The sequence below is a fragment of the Eptatretus burgeri genome, chromosome 7, assembly GCF_056783735.1.
Source record: "Eptatretus burgeri isolate ZD-2024b chromosome 7, Ebu_testis_v1, whole genome shotgun sequence".
NCBI classification, from domain to species: domain Eukaryota; kingdom Metazoa; phylum Chordata; class Myxini; order Myxiniformes; family Myxinidae; genus Eptatretus; species Eptatretus burgeri.
The window spans coordinates 81,561,001-81,586,313 of NC_140967.1; the positions used below are offsets into that span (position 1 = coordinate 81,561,001).

Consider the following 25,313-nt stretch of genomic DNA (forward strand, 5'->3'; position numbering starts at 1 on the left):
TTGTTCTTCTTAGACAGGCGGTCACACGTGTAAAGTTTCACCTTGATCTGTTCAGTCACTTCAGAGGAGATTATTGAAGGTTTTTAAATAAAAAGAACAATATGGCTGCCGTATCACGTGACTGATGACGTCATACGTTTTTTTGGTGGACCATTTTAGCCCGAGATGACCCTCAAAATTTTTCATACTGATCGGATGTGGCGTTCTTCATGTGCAATTATGACGTCATAATGATGGTATGATGTCATAAATTAAAATCACGCTAATTTCCCATGAGGAGGACTTCATATGCACAAAGTTAAGTTTTTTTCCTTGGTGCAGTTTCAGAGAGACAGATGTTAAAAGTTTTTCAATATGGCTGCCACACCACGTGACCGATGACGTTATAATCATCATTTCAACATTCTACATGAGTAGTTGTAGCAATGTTGAAAATTTAATCTCAACCTGACAAGCTGTTGCGGAGAAAAACACGAAAGTTCTGCGTGGACAAACAGACAGACAGACAAACAAATGAAATTGCTCGTTGAGCAAGGAATTGCCGAAATAACTTTGTCATATCTCCATGATCTCTGAAAAAACAAAAACCTGGAAATCAATTTGGTTGTTATAAGTCGATAGTGTTACTGTTTAATGAGTTATAGCACTTAGTTTGGTCATGATCATAACTTGGAAGTCAATTGGATTTGAAATGGCGTTTTTAATCACAATTTGAATGTTTTGACCGAACCCCCCTGACATTCGACCCCTGACCGCTAAGAAGGGTGTTGGTGTGACACCCCAATGAGACATATGGTTGGATGCAGAATTGGAAGATGCACATTTTGTATTTGGTTTGAAGTCGATACGACCATTTTAGCGGACGTTATTGTGAAAATAAGAATTTCGGTTTTTCGGTGACCTTGACCTTTGACCTAGATTCACCAAAAACGACAAGTGTCTAAGTTGGACCATGGCCAACGTCTGTACCTAGTTTGGTCATGATCGCTGAAACGGTGTGGCTGCTCCAGGGTAAACAAACACACAAACAAACAGACCGGTAGGCGACGAGGGATCTGCTATGATACGATGCTCTTCATTCTGACCGATCCACCGACGAAGATTCATTTCCAACATGTATTGGTTCACATACAATTATTCCTCTGCCTGGCAAGATTTTTCCTATTGCGTATTTTGACAACTGGCACTCATAAAAAATGACGTTAAATATACACCCTACTTTTGAAGGACTACCATTTGAAAAATAAAACCTAAATCAAAAATCGGCTCGAGTAAAATTTTCTAAATATCTCGAAGTGTTTAATTCCGAAGTCTCGTTTCTCCACATTCAAAACTGTAGGACAAGTATTGAAAATAGTGAACGCGGTTTTTCGGCCGCTGCATAGCAACGAAACTCAAACGCGCATACTCCCACCCCATACGGCACATGTTCGCCAAGTTTCTTCTAAATCTGTTTGCTGGTTTGTGCTGTGGAGCCTCACGTTACACACACACACACACACACACACACACACACACACACACACACACACACACACACACACACACACACACACACACACACACACACACACACACACACACACACACACACACACTTCTCAATGGTGTTGTTTGACCACCTCCTGAGCCACACATTATTTTTCATAGGCCACGCCCACTTGTTTATAAGCCACGCCCACGTCCACTTTCCCTAAGCCCCACCCACTTCCCTACACCACTCCCACTTTTCATCAACGACGTCCACTTTCCTAAGCCCCTCATAAAAAATGACGGTAAATAGATGCCCTATTTTTGAAGGACTACCATTTGAAAAATAAAACCTAAATCAAAAATCGGCTCGAGTAAAAATTTTTAAATATCTCGAACTGTTTAATTCCGAAGTCTTGTTTCTCCACATTCAAAACTGTAGGACAAGTATTAAAAATAGTGAACGCAGTTTTTTGGCCGCTGCAGAGCAACAGGTGGTTGGTTAGCAACGAAACTCAAACGTGCACATTCCCAGTCCATATGGCACCTGAGTTTCATCGAAATCAGTTTGCTGGTTTGTGCTGTGGAGCCTCGCGTTGCAGACACACGCACGCGCGCGCACGCACGCACGCACGCACGCACACACACAACCCGACAATAAGGGATATCTAGCGAATCCAACAGACAGACAGACACACAAAACCGACTAACATAATTGCTGAAATCCAAAGGATTCCAGCAATTAACAAACAAACGGACCCAAATGCAATACCCTCTCCATCGGCGAGGGTAACCAGAAGGGCACTCGGTAGAGCGCATACCTCCGCCACGTAATGCTTGATCCACGAGAACATATCGGATCCAATAACTTTTTTGAAATATCATGCTATCTATCGTTTTTGGCCTAATCTCTCATTGGTGAAGAATCGCTTGAAGAATTAAATAATTCTCGTATGCGGATCCGGATCCGGATCTTCACCAAAATCGAATCAATTCGCCCTTGTCACATCCCCAATCTGTCCACCAAGTTTCATCCGAATACACCCCCAACTTTTTGAGATATCGTGCTATATATTACTTCAGCCCTATCTCAATGGTGAAGAATCACTTTAAAAAAATTATTGGATCCGGATCTGAGTTTGGATCTTCACCAAAATTGAATCAGTTCTTTCTCGTCATACCCCAATGTGTCCACCAAGTTTCGTCCGAATTTGTCCACAAGTTTTTGAGATATCGTGCTATATATCAATTTTGGCCCAATCTCTCAATGGAAAAGAATTTTTTTTAAATTCTCGTCAATAGTCAGATCCAGATCTGGATCTTCACCAAAATCCAATCAGTCTGTCCTTGTCACACACCAAACCTATCCACAAAATTTCATCTGGATCCGTCCATAACTTTTTGAGATATTCTGCACACCAACAGAAAAACAGACAAACAAGCTGGTAGGTGGCGATGGGTCGCCGAGCATGGAAACTAAGATATAGAGCAAAATGGATGTCATATAGCGGATAGGGAATCACCTTAAGATTATGCATATCAAATCTCATCCAGTTCCATCTACTGATAACTACTCGGTATCCATTTGAATGAAAAGTACCGAAAATGCGGTTTCAAATCGAAAATCCCCAAAGTTTGAGGGGGTGCTGTGGGTGAACAAAGATCGAAATCGAAAATCCGGCTCGATTGTTTGTGCACAATGTATTCCAGACGATTAGTGTGAATTTTCATGACCATCCGACCATAACCCTCGGAGGAGTAGCATTTGGTGCGAAGACACCTCCAGCTCTCGCATATTATCGATTTTTGCACTAATTGACCTTTGACCCCTGACCTAAGCGAAATCGGTCAATATGTCCTGAGGCAAAGTTGTAGTACTCATTGAGTACCATGAACCTGCAAAGTTTCATTCGTATTGATGGACTCACCTGGTCGCTAGGGGGCCTTCAATTTTCGCGCATACCCGAATTGTTGGGGGTGCTGCAGGTAAACTATTCCATATATCACAAAAAACCAGAATATATTTGACAGAGCATCACCTGTAGATCATTCGTGCCAGATTTCATAACCCTACGTGGGATAATGGCTTTCGGAATTGATTTCTCGTGAACGGTACCGATTTTGAAGGTTTTTCGGTTGTTGCTAGGGAACCAAAGCGTCCCTAGCAACCATCACAATTTCCAAAGCACGAGGTCATAAGATGTACCTAACACCCGAGTTTGGTCAAAATCGGACCACGTTTACTACCAATTATGCTGATGACAAACGAACAAACGTCCAAACAAAGACAGAATTACTGACAATAAGGGTCACCTATTTCGGCGACCCAACAGACAAACACGAAGAAGACGTCATGCAGAGCACGACACTTGCAAAATCCATAAAACAAATTTGACCTCAAAAATAATAAATTGGTGGTTGAATTCAATGGCCAAATATGAAACTCCTCTTCAAACTTAAAGTGAATCGGATAAAACTTGACAATTTTATAAATACGGCCTATGTTGACCTTTTGGCCGATGCTGACCTCAAAAATAATTGGTGGTTTAATTCAGTGAACCGACATTTAGATCTTCTTCAAATTTCAAGTTAATCGGATGAAAAATTAACAATTTTATAAATACCACCTAAGCTGTTGTTGACCTTTGCCCTTTGTTAACGTTTTGACCTTAAGAACAATAGGGCTTCTGCCTTATGAGAAACTCTACCATGCGGTGAAGTTTCGTGAAGATCGGTTGAAAATTGTGACCCGTAGGCGATAAACAGACAGACAGACAGACAGACAGACAGACAGACAGACAGACAGACAGACAGACAGACAGACAGACAGACAGACAGACAGACAGACAGACCAATCTAATGTCGTTGAAAAAAATCTTCGATTTTGCAAGTAACAAACAAACAGAGACAGAAAAGGGCTGAAAACGCAAGGTCCTTGTACCTTCGGGAGTGGAGGTAATTATTGGATCAGTGAATGACACGATTTATACTGTACATACTGTACATACTGTACATACTGTACACACTGCACACGTGCTTTCATTCCTCTCATGGTCAACGGCCTTCAGTTGGATAGCAACATCACCACCAAGACGTCATCAAGTCACGTGTTCAAATGAAGTCACGTGTTCAACGGCGACGTCATCGACTTGTGATCAAATTAAAAAATTACCTGTCGAATATACCGGTGAAAATTCATCAAGTAGAATGTGATCAAAGGCGAACAAATTGTGACCCCGCTTGTAATCCTTGAGTGTGAGTGGGTAGGAATGCGTGGGGGACGTGAACACGTGCGCGATCACTCGCGATCACTCGCGATCACTCGCGATCACTCGCGATAAGCGAACCTGATTCATGGCGATCTCCAGTCTTTGTTTCAGGGGTGGGGTTGGCGATAGTAATGGGGGGGAGGGGTGGGGTTGGCGATAGTAATGGGGGGGAAGGGGGTGGGGTTGGGGATAGTAATGGGGGGCATAGTAATGGGGGGGATAGTAATGGGGGGGATGGAGTTGGGGATAGCAATGGGGGAGGGGTTGGGGATATCAATGGGGGAGGGGTGAGGTTGGGGATAGTAATGGGGGGAGGGATGGGGTTGGGGATAGTAATGGGGGAGGGGTGGGGTTGGGGATAGTAATGGGGGGAGTGGTGGGGATGGAGATAGTAATGGGGAGGTAGTAATGGGGGGAGGGGTGGGGGATAGTAATGGGGGAGGGGTGGGGGATAGTAATGGTGGGAGGGGTGGGGGATAGTAATGGGGGAGGGGTGGGGGATAGTAATGGGGGAGGGGTGGGGGATAGTAATGGGGGGAGTGGTGGGGATGGAGATAGTAATGGGGAGGTAGTAATGGGGGAGGGGTAGGGTGGGGGATAGTAATGGGGAGGGGTGGGGGATAGTAATGGGGGTAGTAATGAGGGGGGGATGGGGTTGGGGATAGCAATGGGGGGTAGTAACGAGGGGGGGGATGGGGTTGGGGATAGCAATGGGGGGGCATGAGGCGGCGCGCGTGCCGTGCCGGCAGAACAAACAAACACGGAGCGACGCTCGCGCCCTTTTTGATGCTTCAAAGACCGAGCGTTTTCACATCAGAACAAGCAACGCTCCGCACGAGCTTCGCTTCAAAGGGTCTCCACGAACCCCCACCCCCTTTAAATCCACAACCACGTGATTCTCGCCTCATCACAAGAACCACTCGGAGGATTTGCAAACGCAGGGATCGTTTGATGAGTAATTCTCGCAAACCGATGAGAATGGTGGATTAGTCACCGTGGGCCGAACGAGCAACGGGCAATCTTACCGCGGCCTCCATCGGGATGCATCCCTCCGTCCCCGGCGAGGAGCCGCGGGGATCCTGCATTTCAATGCACAGCCGGTCGTGACGTCTGACGGACGCTCGCTCCCCCTCCGGTCGTCCCATGGCGCGGGGTCTCCGACGGACGCCCCTCGAAGCCGCCCTCTCCTCCCCCCAAGCGACCACGGCCGGGAACTGCAAGACGCACACGCGACGATCGCTGAATGACAATGCACTCGATTTGGCGGGAACGGCAACGCGCAGCGCGTGCTCATTTCTCTTCACACCACCCGGACTCGATTCATCGCACGAGCGCGACGGCGAAATGGTCCACGTGGCAACAATGCATCATTGCAACCACGTGTGACCGCCAGGGTCGCAAGGTCACGATGTGGTCACGTGTCCATAATGGAGGTTCCTCGTGCTGCTTGAAACCGCCGCTCGACGAACCCGGGAACAGGCTGTTAGATTACAAATGAGGGCGAAAATGGCCGGTTTGGTTCATCCCCTCCCTACACATCCTCCACGTGGGTAATAAGGAGATGTGACCCACCTGAGTAGATAGACATGACCTCAAAAAACAAAACAAAACAAAAAACAAGCACTTTCTCTCACCTGGGGAATCAACTTCCTCAGTGTGCTCAATTTCATTCTTACCTTCAGGGCTTCATGACACCTGTTCACCACCGTGGAGGCCGAGACCACCACGCACACCCACCACCCTCTTCTACCCTCGATCATTAACCCTCCCTCAGCCCACCTCCCTCTCTGGGGTCTGAAGGCGTTTCCTTGGTAACCACGCTGGGGTCTGAAGCCGCCATGTTTTTTGGCCTGCTCAACCAGGCCTTGACTTGGAACAGGCCGCAACGATTTCTTAATGATAAAGTTATTTTTTCCACTTTCATCACTCATATTATCGAATGTCTGTTCATCATAGCTATGAATCTCTGTATACATCACTTTTGCAAGTACTATGTTTTCAAATTAGGAGCTTGTAGAGATTTCATGCATTTTACGATACGATCTACTCTCACGAACTAATTAAAGTACATCATCGAAATGTTGTTTCGGTTTTTAGCATCGGATATCATCCAGCCTCAAAAAGTGTTGAAATCTGTTGTGAAATCTGATAATTTAAAGAAATAACGAGTCTCATAACGAAGCCGATATACCTATTCACTTCAAGCAAGCAAGGCCATGTTCCCTCCTTCTCCATATATACACAAGAAAATGTGGAATTTCCAAAGCATGAAACTTGTCTTTTTCTACTGTTTGGGGAATTATATTGAGTGAACAAAAGATTTAGGAACGTAACAAAATTAACGAGCTTCATTGAGCTATATGACCTCATGCCCTGTCACCCAGAGGGACTGCCTATCCATCGCGTCTGCCAGATCTGTGTATATTTTCAGAGGTTTTGCGAAGTACTCTACAGGGCATCAAAGCAAATCTGGAAAAAACGGACGTTTAAAAAAAAAGTTATAATGTTTGCGTGGACCTTGAACCGATGTACCACATGACACGTGCACAGAGGAGCAGGCAACATGGTGGATTATTTGCAATGTTTATTTCACAGACGATTGAACTTTGTGATGTCTCCAGGGTTGATCTGCATTAAGCTTCAACTCTTTTGTGGATAAAGTCATTTTTTGAACGAATTAATTTTATTTCATTGACTGCTGCATGCGTGGTGAAGACTGGCTTTAAAGTTAAAAGGATCCTAAATGGTATGCAGCGACAGCTTTGCCAACTGTTCCTTATCAACCATTTAATTGGAGTGCTTGTATGAGTGCTTAAGCCACTTGCCGAGCACCAGTTGTCGATCGAGGTACCTCGCGACATCATTCTGAGCAGGTCATTCTGAGTGAATCGTTCACTCACTGCGGAGGCTTTTGCCATGCCACGTCATTCAGAGCAAGTGGTTCGTGCTCGTCATTCTGAACGAGTTGTGATATAACACCCGATTTCCAAGCCGTTTACCGTATTAATGTGTTTTCTACCCGTTACACGCAGCTGTTTATAAAGAATAATGTTTGTAAACATATCCCTGAAACGTCGCCGATATAAATGCAACATTGTTTTTTCAGTGAAAGCGACTCAAGGTTTTTGGGTTTCATACAGCAGTTAAAGTTGGGTAATCACACTGACACTACAATCTGCCGATTCCCGAAAAATTGTCGATATCGGCCAAGCGTGTGTGTGTGTGCGCACGCCTGCACTGATCAGAAAGCACAACATATTCTCTCTGCTAACTCCCCGACACCCACCCGTCTCTCCCTCTGACCCATCCTTGCTCTACTTCCTCCCAGTACAGTGCAGCACCTCTCTGTCTGTATCTCTGGACATATCCGGACGGTGGTTTTGTCTGGGCAGGGTTTCTCCCCAGTCGTGTCCAGGTGGTGTTTATGTCCGGATGGGAGTTTGTCTCCGGACACATCAGGGCGGTGTTTGTCTTCGAACGCGTCCAGGCGGTTTGTCTCCGGACGCGTCCAGGCGATGTTTGTCTCCGGACGCGTCCAGCCGATGTTTGTCTCCGGACGCGTCCAGCCGATGTTTGCCTCCGGACGCGTCCAGCCGATGTTTGCCTCCGGACGCGTCCAGCCGATGTTTGTCTCCGGACGCGTCCAGGCGATGTTTGTCTCCGGACACGTCCAGGCGATGTTTGTCTCCGGACGTGTCCAGGTGGTGTTTGTTTCCACATGCATCTGGGTGGTGATTATGTCCGGATGAGAGTTTGTCTCTGGACAGTTTGGCTCCGGATGCGTCCGGGCGGTATTTTTGTCCAGACAGGAGTTTCTCTCTGGACGTGTCCGGTCAGTGTTTGTCTCCGGACGGGAGTTTGTCTTCGGATGTGTCCGAGCAGTGTTTGTGTCCAGATGGCTTGGCTACGGATGCGTCCGGCGGGATTTGTCTCCGGAGATGTCCGGGCCGTGTTTATAGTATAACCGGTAGAAAATGGATTTCAGACATTATTTTGTTTCCATCTTCACTGTTATTCTATGCAGAATAATTTTGATGAGACAGAATGAATCGTAATTAACGCTCCACCGCACGTCTGCCTTCCCTTCCTCTCACCGTCTTGTCTTCCCTTCCCCCACCCTCCTCGCTCCTCCTCCCACCTCTCTCCTTTCCCCTCCACTCTCCCTCACTCCTCTCTTCCTCTTTTTCTCCCTCCTCCCTTTCGTATGCATCAGAGAAGCGACGGATGGTATTTGCGAGTAAATAAATAAATTCGGGATTTCACCACCATTTTACGCGGCGTCTATTACATCGCCCGAACACATTACATTAGTTATTCGTGCCTGTCATATGTGTCCATTCTGACATCCTTAAAAACAGTAAGTTTTCTGTTTGGAATGATTTTCAATTTTGCTTCACTGCCAGGCAGGTAGACAGAGTAAAATATTATCTCATTCCTCTCTACGCATGCACGATCGGGTCAAATCCAAAGCCAAAGTATGGTAAAATGGCAAACTTCTCCACCTATTCATGTTCAAAATATAACATTCAATTTAATCAAGTCGTTCCTCTATCACAAACCGATAAGACTAATGGACGGACAGATATGAACCAAATGCTTAATCCCGTTACTGGCTTCGCATGCGTGGGATAATAAGCTTGTAGAGCGTTTGCCAAATGGCTTAAGCACTCAAGTAAGCAGTTTGCCAAAATGGTCGATAAGCAACGGCTGACTTGGGAAGCAATAGCAAGCTGTTTGGTAATGGAACACACCCCTGGTGTCCCTCCATTATGTCCCCCACTCCCTCGGTCTTCTGTTCTTTTTGGTCGTTATGTCCTCGTCCATTCTGTGTTCTATCTCCTCCACAAGCCTCAACTCTGTAGACAAAAATTTTTTTACATCGTTGAGTTAAAAGTTCAGTGAAACATACTAAACATCCCATCAACCATGACTCATTCAGAGAATGAAAAAAACGAAGGAGGTATTCAGGATTTTCAGGATCGGATGCCAGTGTGAGTTTGTGTGTGCAACAAGAGAAGAGACGAGGAGTTAATGAACAGGATTTATTGTTTGTATTGTTCGTATTACAGAAAACGCAATGAGTGAAGGCATGAAAGCGACATCGTATGGGGACAGACATTGCTCGAAGTCCCAGGACGATTAAAATAAAATAAAATAAAAACGGTAAGAATGGTTAAGCAAATCGTGAGTCTCTGCCACCAAACCTCATTATTAACCTTCTTTGCACACAGTCATGTTCACAACGAGGTGGTAAACCTTCCTCCTTTGCTCACGATCATCAAAATCGAAAGCTTCCTTTGAAATACAACAGGAGCACTACTGTGGTGCCGACACTGTTGCACACTGCAGAAACATTTCCAAATGCAATCCAACATACAAAAATACCAAATTGTTGGTTACGCTAACAACTGTGCAATGAACAGGCCTCTCCATGGCGTTTTCAATATGTTGAACGCAGTACCTTCTGGAAGGCTGCGTATTGCCAGATGAGGGAATGGGAAAGGTGGAAAGCCTGACAACTAATGAATGTAAGTCTGCTATGTCTTCTTTTTGAATACAGGTCAAATTTGTGGGAGCAATGCTGGGGCTATTCTTTTTAGCTGCCTGGATGCAAGCTCCATTCCCTCTGTATCTAACACTCCTCTTGTCGACCCAGTTATGGACTGAGTACCTTCCCTGCCCACCTGATGTAAACAATATGATTAAGTCATTGCAAATGCACCATCACAAAAGAGGAGAGGGTGGATAGAGATCGAGGGATGTAAATAGAGAGGGGTTTAGACTATGGAGGGAAAGGGAAGGCTGATGATGGCGGGGTAGGAGAGGAGTAAGAACAGAGAAAATGCATACATCCTAAAGCCATATTGTAAAACCTTTACATGAAATAAAATTTAATTACTCCTATTACATACGCCTTGACAAAACATTTAACAAAGAAAACAGACATTTATCATTGGAAATCAAATAAGACCATAAACATTTTGACGACCGTTGGTTCGCAAAGCAAGATAACTTAAAAAGTTACACATGCAACTTCTGGATTTGGCTAGGTTTTACAAAACAAAGCACATGACAGTTATCTTTCTCTCTATCGATAAAAAAGAAACGAAGAAATCTGAAACCCGTAACGAGATGAGCTAAGGCCTTCTGATTTGAGACACCCTGTACGCGATGCCGTGGCCTCGGCTGTTTTGCAGGCCTAGCTCACGATAGGGAAATTCTCAGCTTAATGGGTCGGGCCAGAGTTGAGCGCCAAGGGCCATGTCTCATCTTTGGCAACAACAAGCCAAATGACAGCAAGATCCAAACCGTACCATTAACCCACAGCCAGTGGTGGGTGGCAGGATGTGGATATGGCCATATTAGTTGATCACCAACCTTGGCATAACCCAACCTTGACACACCCACAAAAACGCATTTTAGAGTCGCCAGGGCAGACTTTTAGCCAGCTTTTGGTCTCTGCTGTAGTTTTTAGAGTCTTGCCGACTGCAGTAATTTGCTTGCGTTTAGGGATATACATATATAATTATACTCATCATATAGTTATAACATACGTTAGATTTTTCTAAAGGCAGGTGCACATTTCTGCTCTGGTCTTATATGAGGCTTAAGAGTCTCATGGAATTGGAAGGATGGATAGAGGAAAGGTTGGGGGAGGAGGGGGGGATCAGGATAGGATAGAGAAAGGATCAGTGAGTAGGGAGCAGGCCTCATAATAGAAGGGTGAGGGTGCAAAAAAACAACTCTCAACCCAAGCTCGAGTGCTCTTGTGACATAACCCAAGTGCAGCTGATTTTTGCAGAAGCAAGGCCACAGCTAGCCAAATAAAGGACGTACATAAGGGCAGAGATTAAGGGCATTAGATGGGGTGGGGTGTTTGACAAAAATAAATGGAAAAAGAAAAGAAAGAGTACAGAAAGAGGAAAGAAGAAATAATCTCACAGACTAACAAACTAATAGTGGGTGACAAACAAGAAGCTGGGATACACAAATAGAGAGCATGCGAGCCTGCTAGACACTGGGATGCAGAGTGAAGATAGTCACAGCTAGTTACGATGCCCTTTGTCCAATCTCACACACCAGCTCCCCCCTCCACTCCTCAACTTCCCTCCCACTCCCTGCTCCATCCCTATCTTTCCCTTCCCCGTGATGCACCCCCACCAGGGCAAGTCCAAGCCGTGGCTCAGCTCGCAGGCTGGAGTAAGTCCAGGGGTGGGAGTGTGAGGGCTTCAGGAAGTGGGGTGGTCGAGAGGTCCATGTACATGGCTGGCACCCCCTTGCTCTTTCCGTCATAGCCCAGCATCCCATCTCCAAGCCTCACTTCAACACGAGCTGCCAACAGGGAGAAAAATAAATAATAAAACCAAAACTCACGAAATCCTTTCAAAATAAATTTAACATCTTGACTATATAATGACAGTTCAGGTAACTAAGGCCTAAGTCACATTTGGCACGGCGGCCATAGGGTCCACAAAATCTACGGCCACTAGCAATTATACGGCGGCCGCAGTATTTCCACGGTCACAAAATGTAGCAGTCACATATGTTTTTACTTTTCGGGGAGCCGCACGGCGTATTTATAAATTGTGGAGACCGAAAACGTGGGGGTGCCATACAGTCTTTGATTTGATGTCGCACGGTGACCTTAGGGCATCCCTGCGGCGGCCATAGAATTTTCAAGGCAGACGCAAGGTGCCCGCAAGGCGACCGCAGGGGGGGGGGGGCCTAAGGCGAACGTGCGGCCAGACGGACGGTAACGAGTGGGTTCTTTTATTTTTATTTTTTTTTATTTTTTTACCAGTTCTTTTTTTTCGGCTTGTCGAATTGCTACGGCGAACGTAGAAATGAAAAAAGTTAGAAGTCCGCGCTACAATTCCACGGTGACCCCTACGGCCTGTAAAATATAGCCATACGGCGTAGGGCCACCCTGAGGCCACCTCAGAAACTCTGCGGCCGCCGCACGTTTCTGTCAATTCAGGGGGGGGGGGGGTACGGCCGCCGTATCCTCGCCGTAGAGCAAATGTGACAGGCCTAAATAAAAGTTACCTGCAAGCACTTTTTTGTTTCCAGAAAATGCATTCAATGAAGCATATCTTATGATAGATGTAGCGATGCATCAACAATCAAAAATGCAAGTTTTTAACTTTACAAACAATTTAGACAGTCTTTCGACCGACGGATCATTTTTGAGTTTATCAGTAAGAGCAAGCAGGGAATGGAAGAGTTCTCTTTGTTAGGGAATTGGAAAAGGTGGCAGAAGATGGAGGATGAAGAAAGATGTTGATGGATAAAGTGTGGGTTGGTGAAGTGATCACGATGAAGCAAGAAATGAGAGAGGAGGGCAAAGGATTGGGGGTTGGGTGGGGGTAAAGGTTGTGAGGAAGGTATGGGATGGTGTGCAAGAAGCACATAGCAAACCTGGCTGGTGGGGCTGGCAGCGTAGGCAGGCGGGGTGGCAGCAGGCGTGACGGGATTGGACGCAGCACCGGGAATCATGGGAACTTTGTTTAAATTGGGGGTGCGGCAGCAGCAAGAAAGCGATGCCAGGTTGAAAAGGGGTGAGGGGAGGGCGTGAAGGGAAGCCACAGTTGCCATGGCAACAATCCCAGGAGACGAAGGCGCAACGCATCACATGACACGGAGATGTGCACCAAGCGAGCGATGCAAGAGGGGAAAATAGGGAGGTGGGTTTTGGGTGAAAATGGGAAAGGAGGGGAAGAGGGAAGGCATTGAAGGTAAAATTCATAAACCCAGAAGAACAAAATGGAACTGTTACAGAGCAAAAGCGGCAGGAGGAGCTGCACAGTCGCAAACAGAGCATCTATTGACGGGTACAAACTACATGGACTCATTCATAGTTAGTATATCCTGTATGATGGGCAGTCTGTTCTGCAATATAGCTTCATGACCTAAAGCACCACATGAACAGTCTGAGTAGAAGACTCTTTTTCACTGTATATCAAGCAAAGGGGCTGAGAGAGGGGGAGAGAGAGGGAGAGGGAGAGGGAGAGGGAAAGGGAAAGGGAGAAACAGACACACAGACACAGACAGAAAGAGAGAAAGAGACAGAGACAGAAAGACAACACAGGTTTATGTTGGCAACCAGCCATGATTATGCAGCAGAGGGGGCTGAGCTCCATGAGCTTCCTCACCCATACATGAGAAGTACAACTTCGGTGATAAGTAGCCATTGGCAGGGCAGAGACCCATGTTAAACCAAAATAATTTGTGAGCACCTTCATCTTTAGCACATCACAATGCTTCTAAATTCAAAAATGAGTTTCTATATCCCCTCTGTCATGGCAGAGAAGAGAATGCACCATTTGAGATGATAGAAGAGATTGTTGAACTTCAATTAAAAAAATTGGCAAAGGTAAGAAAGAAAGTCGAAGAAAGATGTGTATTGGCTACTACCTACCCAAGCTGGGCATCGGTGTCATGGAATAGAGAGACCCTTCCCAGTATGAATTTCAGGCCAAGTAGTAGTGGTGATGGTGCAGGATAAGGGGATGAGGAAGGGAGAAAAGGGGATTGGGGGACAAAAAGTGAATGTTAGAAGAAAACCATCACCAGAAGATAGAGATATCAATATGGAATTGACAGAATGCAAATTACATTGCAGCAGAATCATCATCACGGGGCAACCAAAAAGGATCTTCCTGCCAATGCAAATCATCACCAAAACGGGGGCAATCACATATTTCATTCAAAATGCCATTGAATAAACAGGGGCTAGACATGCAGGAACAAAGAAAGGCAACGTGTGCAATCATAAACAGCATAAGAAAGGCTCCAGCCTACCTTGTGGGAAAAATGCAGCTTGATGCTGGAATTGCATGCCGCTCAGAGCTGGATGATAAGGTATCAGGGTGGGACTATATAGGGCATTAGCCGCTGCCGCCGCCGCCGCCGCCGCTTCATTTGCCTTGTCTAGAGCTTGTCGTTTGGCAAGTGGGGGAAACAAACCAAGGGGTAGGCCCTATGGGTGGGGGGTGGGGAGGGGGGAGAATGTGCAGAAGAGGATTTGAGAAGTGGTGATTGGGCACTCGATATTTCAGAGATGAGATGGAAGGCAAGCAAAATAAAAAACAAGATCAGGTCGTGACATAAGAAAATGCAACAAACATATTCGGCAATGTTTTTCTTTTTGTGTCCAATTGTCATCTGGACCATAATATTCACCAAGGCTATATATATTTCTACCTGTCCCAGTGTAAGCGTAAACACCAGACCATCAGAAAAAGAGTCCAAATAAAAATGAAACGAGTAAGTTTTGTAAAACCCATCCTTGCTACACCTTCAAGGAAAGGGATGGAGGGATTGAAAAAAGTTAGGAAAGAGAAGCGAGGAGAAATGAGAACATGGATCTCTATAAGGAATCGGTCAGAAAGGGAGTAGTAGTCAAAATTCCATTATATTTGCATACATCATATGCAGGTCGCCCCTTATCCGAGACCCGTGTGACTGGTTTGAGACTGAGGCAATCGGCTCGAGGGAATTAAAGGGCCAAGGCAGATACAAATGTAAACACCAACTCACATGTGCACACAGATACAAGTGCACCTCCCTGGCCATGCAGGAACAAAACACTTGATGCAGCCATGTGGTTGTGTATGCAGTTTGGTGCAGGCGAAGGTGATTGAGAAAATGGTTTTGTGCAGCGCGGACTGCACAATAGCCAAAATACTTGTACAGTATTTTGATGAAACGGCAAACAAATAACATCTCTGATGAGTTCAACTGGATGAATGATGACCAAATTTTGTTCTGGAAACAATAGAGCTTGCCTGTTTTACTGAAAAATCCCAAGCTCAAAATGAACACCAATGCCAGAATCAAACCTTGTTTCCAAAGCAAATGTTATGGCAACCGCGCCCTTGACTAAAAGGACTGGTAAAATCCAAGGGAGGGAGACAGTGCTGCTCGGCCACGCAGTGCCATCGACAAGCGTGGGGTAGGGGTTGGTGAGAAGGTGAAACGTCAAAGTACCAGCTCATAGGAGGCGTCGAGGGGTCGCTTGAGAGATTGGACGGCCGGCTTAGGGGGCAGCGTGAGCAGGCGGCAGCGCCCCGGGCCAGCGGAGGGTCAAGCGTAAGCACACACACCAAGCAGAGGTGCATCATGGGAGCGGCGGAGCAGAGGGGGTGGCAGCAGAGCATCATGGGAAGGGAACAAAAAAAAAAAATCCCATCACAAAGCGTCAGTGGAAAATGCTCGAAAACTCGCACAATTTATGCACATCTCCACTGTTGGTTATTTTGCAATTAATATAGCCAGACATGCACAGATAGAGGCTGATTTTAGTGAGGATTAAAGCAATGTTTTAATCACATCTCATGCAGCCTTCAAAACACAACCTGAAACAATGTGCCCATATCAACACCTCCTTCCTTAGCGCCAATGATACAGTTAATGACATGAAGCATTCTTCTACAACAACCCCTTCAAATTCACACGAGAGCCCCACAACCCAATCTCACCAACAAACGACACCAACATTATATGCTCCTTTCTCTACCCCAGAAGCTTTATCCCAATCCATCAACTCCACCCCACCCAGCATCCATGTCTCACCAAACCCGTCGAGCCAATGATGTTGGGTGGCCCAGGAGAACCACGGATACGAGCCAGCAGCTGGCCAGGTGGATGCAAGTACTTGCAGCGATCTCTTGAGCACCGGCCTTTCACGTGGTCCATGCACACTGTCACGGTGTTGTCTCCTGGCTCCACAGGCACCGAATCAGGGGGGTGTGCATAACGGCACTCACCGTCACCACGGGAGCAAGCACCACGTAGGAATTCACGGCACACCTAAGGAGATTACCGGTTGACATAGGACATGGAAACGATATATACTGATGCACATCAACAGGCCGTGTAAAAGAACCAAAAAGGTGGAAAAACAAAAATGACCTTTACAGAGTGTGCACAAAATTGAGGGGTTAAATCACAATGTAATAATCAGTCAAAATTTTTTGAAAATTTATTATGAACTGTTTAATAAGCAAATGCCATTTGAAAACATGACATGAGCTTCCAGAAACATCACAACTGATTACAATAAAGTTTACGAAAAGTAAGCAGTTGCGTTCATATTGTGTTTATTGAAACAGCCTGATCAACTGAATATAGATCTTCTCAACTACAAACATTTTATTTTTATTTCCCTTTCACAAATGTATGCTGACAATACTAAAGTCCACATGCCCTGTGTGTATGTATATATAAATATTTATAAATATATATTTAAATATATAAATATATACATATATATATATATATATATATATAAATATATCTTATAAATATATATATATATATATATATATATATATAAATATAAATATAAATATATGTATATATATATATATATATATATAAATATATATATATATATATATATATATACATACATAGTGTTGAGGGCCGGGGGGTCGGGTGAGAAGACCACAAGGTGGGGGAAGCTATGTCGGTTCCCAACAGACTCCCCGGAATTGTAGGCCGTCGCACACGGATAATTCCGTGATGCGGTGGGTCGCTTAACCGACCGTGGACACCAATAACTCAACCGCGTGACCTAGGGTCCTCCCGTCTATGGGTTAATCAGGTTACCTAATTAATCACGTGCTTTAATTACCAGGGAACACGCCCTTGGTACGCCTTGTCCGAACCGGATCACTCGACCGGACCGGATCACTTTACCAGATCAGATGCAGCCGAGCGACACTGCCAAGGACGTACCGGCTAAAAGGAACGGATCATTGGGAATAAAGTCCCGGCTCAGCTAGGATTCGGACCATGCTGGATCAATGGAAGAAAACACAAAAACGAGCAGGGAACATTACTAATAATTATTTATTCACAATCAACTTACAAAAGGGGACACAGAGCAGACTCAACGTGAAAATAATAACAATAATAACAATAACAATCTTCTGCGGTCTTACTTAGGCAGACAGGCGCCAGGACACACACATATACACACACACACACACACACACACACACACACACACACACACACACACACACACACACACACACACACACACACACACACACACACACACACACACACACACACACATACACACACAGAAAACCTGATGAAGAGGGAGTTTCGAACCAGGAATTGGGCACCGTAAAGGAGGAGCTTGAGTCGAGAAGGGGCGGAGTTCAGAGTGCGAGGGTGGAGTAGTAGGCGAGATCAGGTAGGTGGGTGGGGTCGACAACGTCGTGTGGGCGGAGATGAGGCGGAGTCCGGGCAGCAAGAGGCGAGTCGTGGTGGTGTCGACGAGGCGAGGCGAGAGAGAGGCGGAGAAACTCAAAAAGCAAGAGAGAGACGGAGGGACTTCTCCGACCTTTATAGGATTTGCAGCTCGGGGGGAGGGGCCACCCCGAATCTTAATATCATCACCTGAATTGGGCGCTCCGAATGGCCCCGATCCCTCACGTGGCCTGCCAGCTTGGGCCGGAAACTGCCTCACTTCGTTTCCGGCAAGGCCATCTCAAACAGCGGCAATATTGCGCTCTGACCCCACGAGATGACATTAATCGCCCACACCAAAATTGGCATGTGAATCGTCCTGCAAAACCCCCCGGGGGTCGAGGATCCCGCATGCCCGCTCGGGCGTTCGACCAGCGTCGATCAACGCGCTCGTTCCCCGTGCGCCAACGTGGCCCGCACTGTACATTCCCTGGCTCAATCGCAGCTTCGTTGGCCGTAGAGACAAGAAGACGTTCACCATCCGTGGATAATCCACTGCTGCCAGCGAGAACCGAAGGTACATCATCATGGATAAATCCGTGCACGTCTCACGAGCGGCGTACGTGTCTGCTTTTGAGCACATTCCATGCAGTGCGCGCGGTTCCGCCATGACGCACGTGGCCAGCGCTGGCGTTCACACGACTCCACTAGCGTGTGCGCAGGGCGAACACCAATATGTGTCGGATATTGAGGTTAAAAAGGAACAAGCCGCTTCCACTCGCACACTCGTATCCCTCCCAACATGGCATGGAGTCGGCTTTATTGGCCTCCGTACGCATTTCGTGCGGCGTGGGCATCGTGCTGGCTGTGTTTCCCGTGCCGTTAAAACCACCATTCGTGCAGCCTCTTAAGAGGTATTTATTTGCATGCCTTTTAATGCAACCGACAATCTTCCCCAGATCATCGGAAGCTCGAGTCGACAACCCCGCACTGCCAAGCACACATGACTTGCCGCACACGCCGGGTTCTGGGCTCGCCCAGGGATGAGGATCTCTGGCAGCAGATCCCTCACCGTGGCGCTGCACGCGCTGATCTCCACAAGGCCCCACCTTACAGTGAAGGCGCACATGGCTGATTTAGCTCAGGAATAATCAGAAAAGAAGAAGAGTTGGGATGAATGAAGGAAAAAATGATTTAAGCAACCCGAGCTATTAGATCATTGCAACGCACTCCCTTGTTGTCCCGCTAAACAAAAGAAAAGGGGCTATCTACACGTATAATAATGGAATAACTGTCTTGGGACACTATCTGTTGAATGCATGCGTTTCCGAGAACCGCAAATATATATATATATATATATATATATATATATATATATATATATATATATATATATATATATATATATATATATATATATATATATACATATATACATATATACATATATACATACATATATATATATATACATATATATACATATATATATATATATACATATATACATATATACATATATACATATATACATATATACACATATATATATATATATATATATATATATATATATATATATATATATATATATATATATATATATATATATACATATTGTTGCGGTCTTCGCGCCCGCCGGCGTGCGACGGCCACGTAACTCGAATCGCGGCACGTCGCCCACCGGACGGACAATCCAGTCGTGACCCTCTCGGACTAACGCCGGGAACCAGTCACGGGTGGACCTTTCGGTCTCACCGCGATCGAGCCAATCAGCCCCCGCGTGGGATAGGGTTGCTCGCCAAATTCGAACTACCTAAGTACCCACGCGGAGGGTAGACCGGGCGATCGCACCTCGCCGCAGGTCGACTTCGGACACGGGCCACTTAAGCGACCCGTTCCGTACTATCAGAATAACCGAGCGGTGTTATCGTCGACCTCGACGGTTCGATTAATTATCGGGCGTACTCAGCCCACTACCAACCCTTTACGTGAAGCAAGATGGGGATTCAATGGAGGAAAAGACGAAGCGAAGCGGGAGAACAGTTCAACAATAAAGCACATTTATTCGCGGCACACGGGAAGCACACAAATACAATTCCACCAAATGCACACAAAAAAAGAAAACACACTTCCATTTACACAAAAAGCAAACATAAAAGTGAAAACACAGTGCAGAGCTAATACCGACTACCGAGCACACGGCAACACTTATACAATTCTACTTCACAGACGGCGCCGACAACACATACCCAAAACCAAGGAAAAGAAATACCCTCAAGAATGAGGTAGGCCTGGGGCCGAGACCGGGTCGGGCCTACCCGTCTGGTGATGAGACGCGGAGCGGCGATGGCCCCGCAACCCGCGGGCCTCGTGGACAGTGCCTGGCAGGGGGTGGGAACGGGGCCCCCTTGGTCGCACTATCTCAGCGCGGGGGGAAACAGGAGGGGGTTGCTGATGCTCGGGGTATAGAGGATCTTTATTATATGCGACGAGCGTCTCCACCTCGGCCAGGTCGCGCTGTCGGCCTCCTTCGGGTGCAGCTTCCTGCACGACGCGAGCACCCCCTCGTCTGGTGTCGCCGCCTTTCCACCGCTCCGTCCCCTCCGTTCCGACTCCCACGCACACGACGAGCAGCTCCACCGCCCGCGAAGTCTTGACCCTCTGCTTCCGACTCTCCTCTTCTTGACTCTCCGACCCCGTTCTGCTGACTCTGACTCGTTCCCGTTCTGCTGACTCTCCGCTCCGACTCTGACTGACGAACACGGTCCTTTTATCCCCCCGTAACTTCGCCTTTGACCCCCTCCCTTTGACCTTTCACCTCGCTCCCCATTGGCCCGAGAAAAAGTGGGCGTGAAGGCTTTTTGATCCACAAATTTGCATATATCGATCGTTCTGGAGGCGGGGCCAAATCGCCCCTCGCTCACCGATTGGACGGCAAAAAGTGGGCGTGTGTCGTTTTTGATCCGTTTTTGAAGCAGAAAATCCGTGATTTTGTACACGCTGTTCAACGTGCGCCCTACACGAGTCCAGCATCGGTGCCCATGAGTGGCGCGAGATGACGGTGATGCGATGGTGGCGAGTTGTGACGGTAAAGGTCATGGCGGTTGTGGTGAAGCGGCGTTGTGGTTGGTGGTTGTTGTTGTGGTTGTGATGGTGGCGATTGGTCCAAAATAAAGATAGTAAAAGAAAAACAGCTATCCTGAAGAGTCGCAGCTCGCATAAATGACATGTATTCCCACTAGACAACGGGTTTGGGCCTAACTACACATGCACTTACCGAGATACCTCACCTAAGGGACCTGAATGGTGGTTTGCGAATCTGGTAACCACAACACTACCCCTTCCCTTTTTACAGACTCGTCCCGAGTCGTCAAATTTTCGTGTGCCATCATGTGTAGTTTTCCCCTAGTACATTTTACCTACGGATCCCTGAGTGCGACATTCATGGTATTCGTGTCCCCAAAATAAATAACCTGAGGGCTGCGTAACTACCTAAACAAACTCACTCACACGGACGACTTAAATAAAATTGCCGGCGCTAAGACATACATGCCGGGGGCGCACTCATATTTACAGTACATCTTAACCTTAACTTACAAATTTTACACTAAACCATGGCCCAGGATCATTGAACTCTGCAAAAGAAAAGCAGTTCGCAGGGAGCCAGGCTGCCCACATGCAGTCTCTGGCTCAAAACAATGCAGGTGACAGGGAACGTGGCTGGCTGCTCACACGCAGTCCAAGGCCTTCCCTTTTGAACTGAACTCAGTGAACCACAACGGTGCTTGGGCTGCACAACGCAGTCTCCGTGCCAGCTCAAGTGGCACACGCAATGAGCACAACGAATGGATGCATGAACGGTTTGAACTGAATGCAGTGAACCACAATGGTGCATGGGCTGCACAAACGCAGTCTCCGTGCCAGCTCAAGTGGCACACGCAATGAGCACAACGAATGGATGGATGAACACAAACACGGTGCACGGGCCGCCACTGCAGGCCCGTGTTGTAGCTGCCAACAGGGCAGTTCTTGCAGCTTGCAAACTGTTGCCTTGATCCTGGCGCACATGGAAATGAACAGGGGGGGGCAAAGCAAAAATTGAACGGGGCTGGTGAACGTGGGCAGTGGGCATGGCATGGCAAAGGCAGCAGGCAAACACAGCCCGCAGAAGAAGGCTGCTGCAGGCAAACACAGCCGGCAGATGAACTGGCCGGCACAGGCCTTGAAGTACCACAGCTGCAGATGATCCGGCCGGCACAGGCCTTGCAGCACAGCAGCTGCAGACGATCCAGCCGGCCTCTGCCTTGCAGCAACGCAGCCAGCAGATGAAGCTGGCCAGCCTTTGCCGTTCAGTGGAGGTTGGTGGAGGGAGTGCGGTGGTGCTGGCCACTTGGAAGGCGGGCTCGGACCTACCTACCTCCCAACCTATCGCCTTTGCCTGTCACTGTACATACCCACTCCCTTAATTTGTCAAACCCCAATTTAGCCCCAACTTATTTTTTTATTGTTTTTATTTTTACTTCCCCACTATAAATCGTCCCCTAACCCCCTTTATCGTCCTTGTTCGGCTAACCTATTCTGTCACCTAGCCTACTCCCAACCCCTACGTTCCCTTCCCGGAGGGGAACAAGGGAGAGCTAACGTCCTGTGTCGAGGCCCAACGAAGCCTCAGAATGGCCTCCCCAGAGTTCGGCGATCTAACCCAAAGTGGGTCCAGCGGCCCACAACGAGAGCGAGGGGATGGATGGTGCGGAGGGGTACATCTCCTAATCTACCCTAACCATTTAACTGTTAAACTACCCCGGGGCTTTCAACAAGCGCCTCTCGCTTAAACTATTGGTTCTAACAACCCAGATTCCCGTCGCCTGTGTTGGTGTCCTCACAATTTCGGGCCTTGCCCCCCCAATTTTCGCTCCGTGCCCTCACACGGTCTCCTGGCTGGGACACGTGGCTCCCTTTGGCAGGCACGACCCTCTGCCGAATCTCCCGCTATGGCACCCCCGGGCACTACACTGCCTCCGAGCCTACCAGCTCCCTAACACCGGGGAGTGCCCCCCATGGCACCTCCCCTGAAACGCACACGTGGCAGGCTGGCTTCCCGGGCCCCTTTCCGAGGGTCACCCGTGCCCACAACACTGCCCACGCGGCTAATGGCGCCCCGGGCCCCCGCACCAAGCAGGCGCACCCGTGCCCACTACGCTATCCCGGCCCCCCATGGGCCCTTGGCCTACCACGGCCGACTAGCCTGGTGCCCGGGGTACCCACTCAGCGATACTCACCTTTCGCAGCCACGCTCCCAAGCCCGTCAACAGGGCTCCTGCACCCCTCCAAATGGGTCTCGAGCCTACTTTCCCACCAACAACAAAACGACCTCCATTTTTCAATTTGACTAACCCCCTAACTCACTTTATACTGACCCCGGGGTCCCTTGGGTGGGAGTCACTCCTCCCCCCAATCACTCATCGCACCATGCATTCCCCATTCGCTCCACTCACACAGACCCGCTGGCCTCACTCACTCAACAAGTACTCACCTCACAACCCACAACTCTTCAACACACTCACCGCTGAACTCTGCCATCCTTCTCACTACCTCCCCTAACTAACTCGTGCTCCCACGTCGTCCCTTAAACTAGTTGCACGTTCCTTTTAACACTACGTAGCTAAACTACGTCAACTCTACACATCCAAAGTCTGTCACTGTCTCAAATAAATCATTTTATTTCAATTTCCCAACCTAAAGCTCACTAAATCCCTCTACCTAATCCATTCCACGGACTCCATGAGGACTTACCCCTGCCCCATGAAGTCGGTCTAGCTAAGCTAACCCTTCCCCCTAACTAGTTTCCATCCTGTGCCCAGTAAGGGGGTCTTTCACCCCTTTCCCAGGAATCCTGTACACCCGAAAGTGAGGCTTGCTTTTTCCTTTTTTTTTTTCATGCGCAGCACCTGCGCGGCAACTCAGAGCTCACGCACTTTGCACCTGTCCGTGACGTCATGCAGCTGCACGTGTTCCTCGTCCCTCCTTGGACGGGACCATCCGGCAGAGATACCCCTCCTGCCGGATTCCAACCCCACGTGCAGCCATGACGTCACCGTGCGCATAAAAAAAACACAAGCCACACGTCTCGAGGGGTTCCCCACGCGAACACATGTGCTTTGCCCGTTGGAGCTTAACACACACGATCGCGTGGAGAACCCGTCCGGTCCAAATCCATTTACCTGCCTAAACTTTGTCCGTCCGCGGGATCGGCAAATCCACCGCGTGCGTTTCCGGACCGGGACTTCACTCTCGCAAGCGAGCACGTGGTGGTCTCGTGCGTTGCACAGCACGAACCGCGTGCTCACTGCTGGGTGAACCCGGCACGGTCCTCGAAACAACCACAGCCGCTACTCGGCTTTCTCTCTTCTCATGTCGCCGTCTCCGTCTCCATTCAACCCACGCACACCTGCGTGTCACGACGCACACAGTCCACACCATTAAACTCACACCGGGAGACGCGGCTGCGTGCTCCCGCATGCCAACCGACATCTCCCTCTCATACCGCTCTCTCACACACACGGTCTCCCTTGCACAACCCATACCACTCACACGTGGTGCTCCATTCACTCGTGCCTCACTCACACACGCGGGGGCACTCAACCGCGGTTCCTCATCCACACACGGTGCCTCACCCACACACGCGGGGGCACTAACCCGCGGTGCCTCACTCACACACCGTGCCTCATCCACACACGGCGTGCTGGGAAGCACGTACTCCGGCACCATCGCCACCACACCACTCACACGTGGTGCCTCACTCATACTGGCCGTTTCACTCACACACACGGCCTCACTCACACACGGTGCCTCACCCACGCACGGCGTGCTGGGAAGCACGCACTCTGGCACCATCGCCACCACACCACTTACACACGGGGTCGCTGCCACACACGGGGACGCACTCACACCCTGCACCACACACACCGGGACAACCACACTGGGGATTCGTGTCCCCACAAGGGTCTCCGGGGCCTCTACACCCCCCAAGCTCTCCGTGCACCCGTCCACAGCACTCGTCCCCTCAACCTCGCAAAGCACGACCGAACTCACCTGGTCGTGACTCGCCTTAAGGGGGCATACTCCCTCCCCTCGTTCCTGGAGGAGGCCATCCTGCTGCTCGCACCGGGTCCCTACACGCTCCGCGAGCTCACCCCCATTGTTCTCCACTACCTCCGTGTGTGCGTGCGCGTCACTTGCCCCGTCTTCATCGTGTAGTCTTCCCTCTATCGTTCCCATCTCCCGTGTCTCTGCCAACTCTTCACCCTTTACCTCCCTTGTCTCAACTATTATTTCTGTTGTCGTCACCTCGTGTCTCGTCTCACA

At 48.1% G+C, this 25,313-nt stretch overlaps 1 protein-coding gene across 16 annotated transcripts in view; it reads right to left on the reverse strand.

The window, feature by feature from the left end:
• Positions 1–9,767: 9,767 nt before the first annotated feature.
• LOC147023630 (muscleblind-like protein 2a) overlaps positions 9,768–25,313 on the reverse strand; it is a 153,630-nt gene continuing 138,084 nt past the window's right edge. For 12 of the 16 annotated variants that reach the window (XM_085889242.1, XM_085889232.1, XM_085889236.1 and 9 more), the window contains exons 6-10: positions 16,314–16,550; positions 15,729–15,776; positions 14,541–14,718; positions 14,158–14,193; positions 9,768–12,071 (exon numbers count right to left, since the gene is read on the reverse strand). In XM_085889242.1, the coding sequence (XP_085745368.1) occupies positions 11,923–12,071; positions 14,158–14,193; positions 14,541–14,718; positions 15,729–15,776; positions 16,314–16,550 (648 nt within the window). In that variant the 3' untranslated portion in view covers positions 9,768–11,922. Of the gene's footprint in view, positions 12,072–13,157; positions 13,241–14,157; positions 14,194–14,540; positions 14,719–15,728; positions 15,777–16,313; positions 16,551–25,313 lie in introns of all 16 variants that reach the window. The other 4 variants (XM_085889246.1, XM_085889247.1, XM_085889244.1 and 1 more) reach the window with 4 other exon arrangements.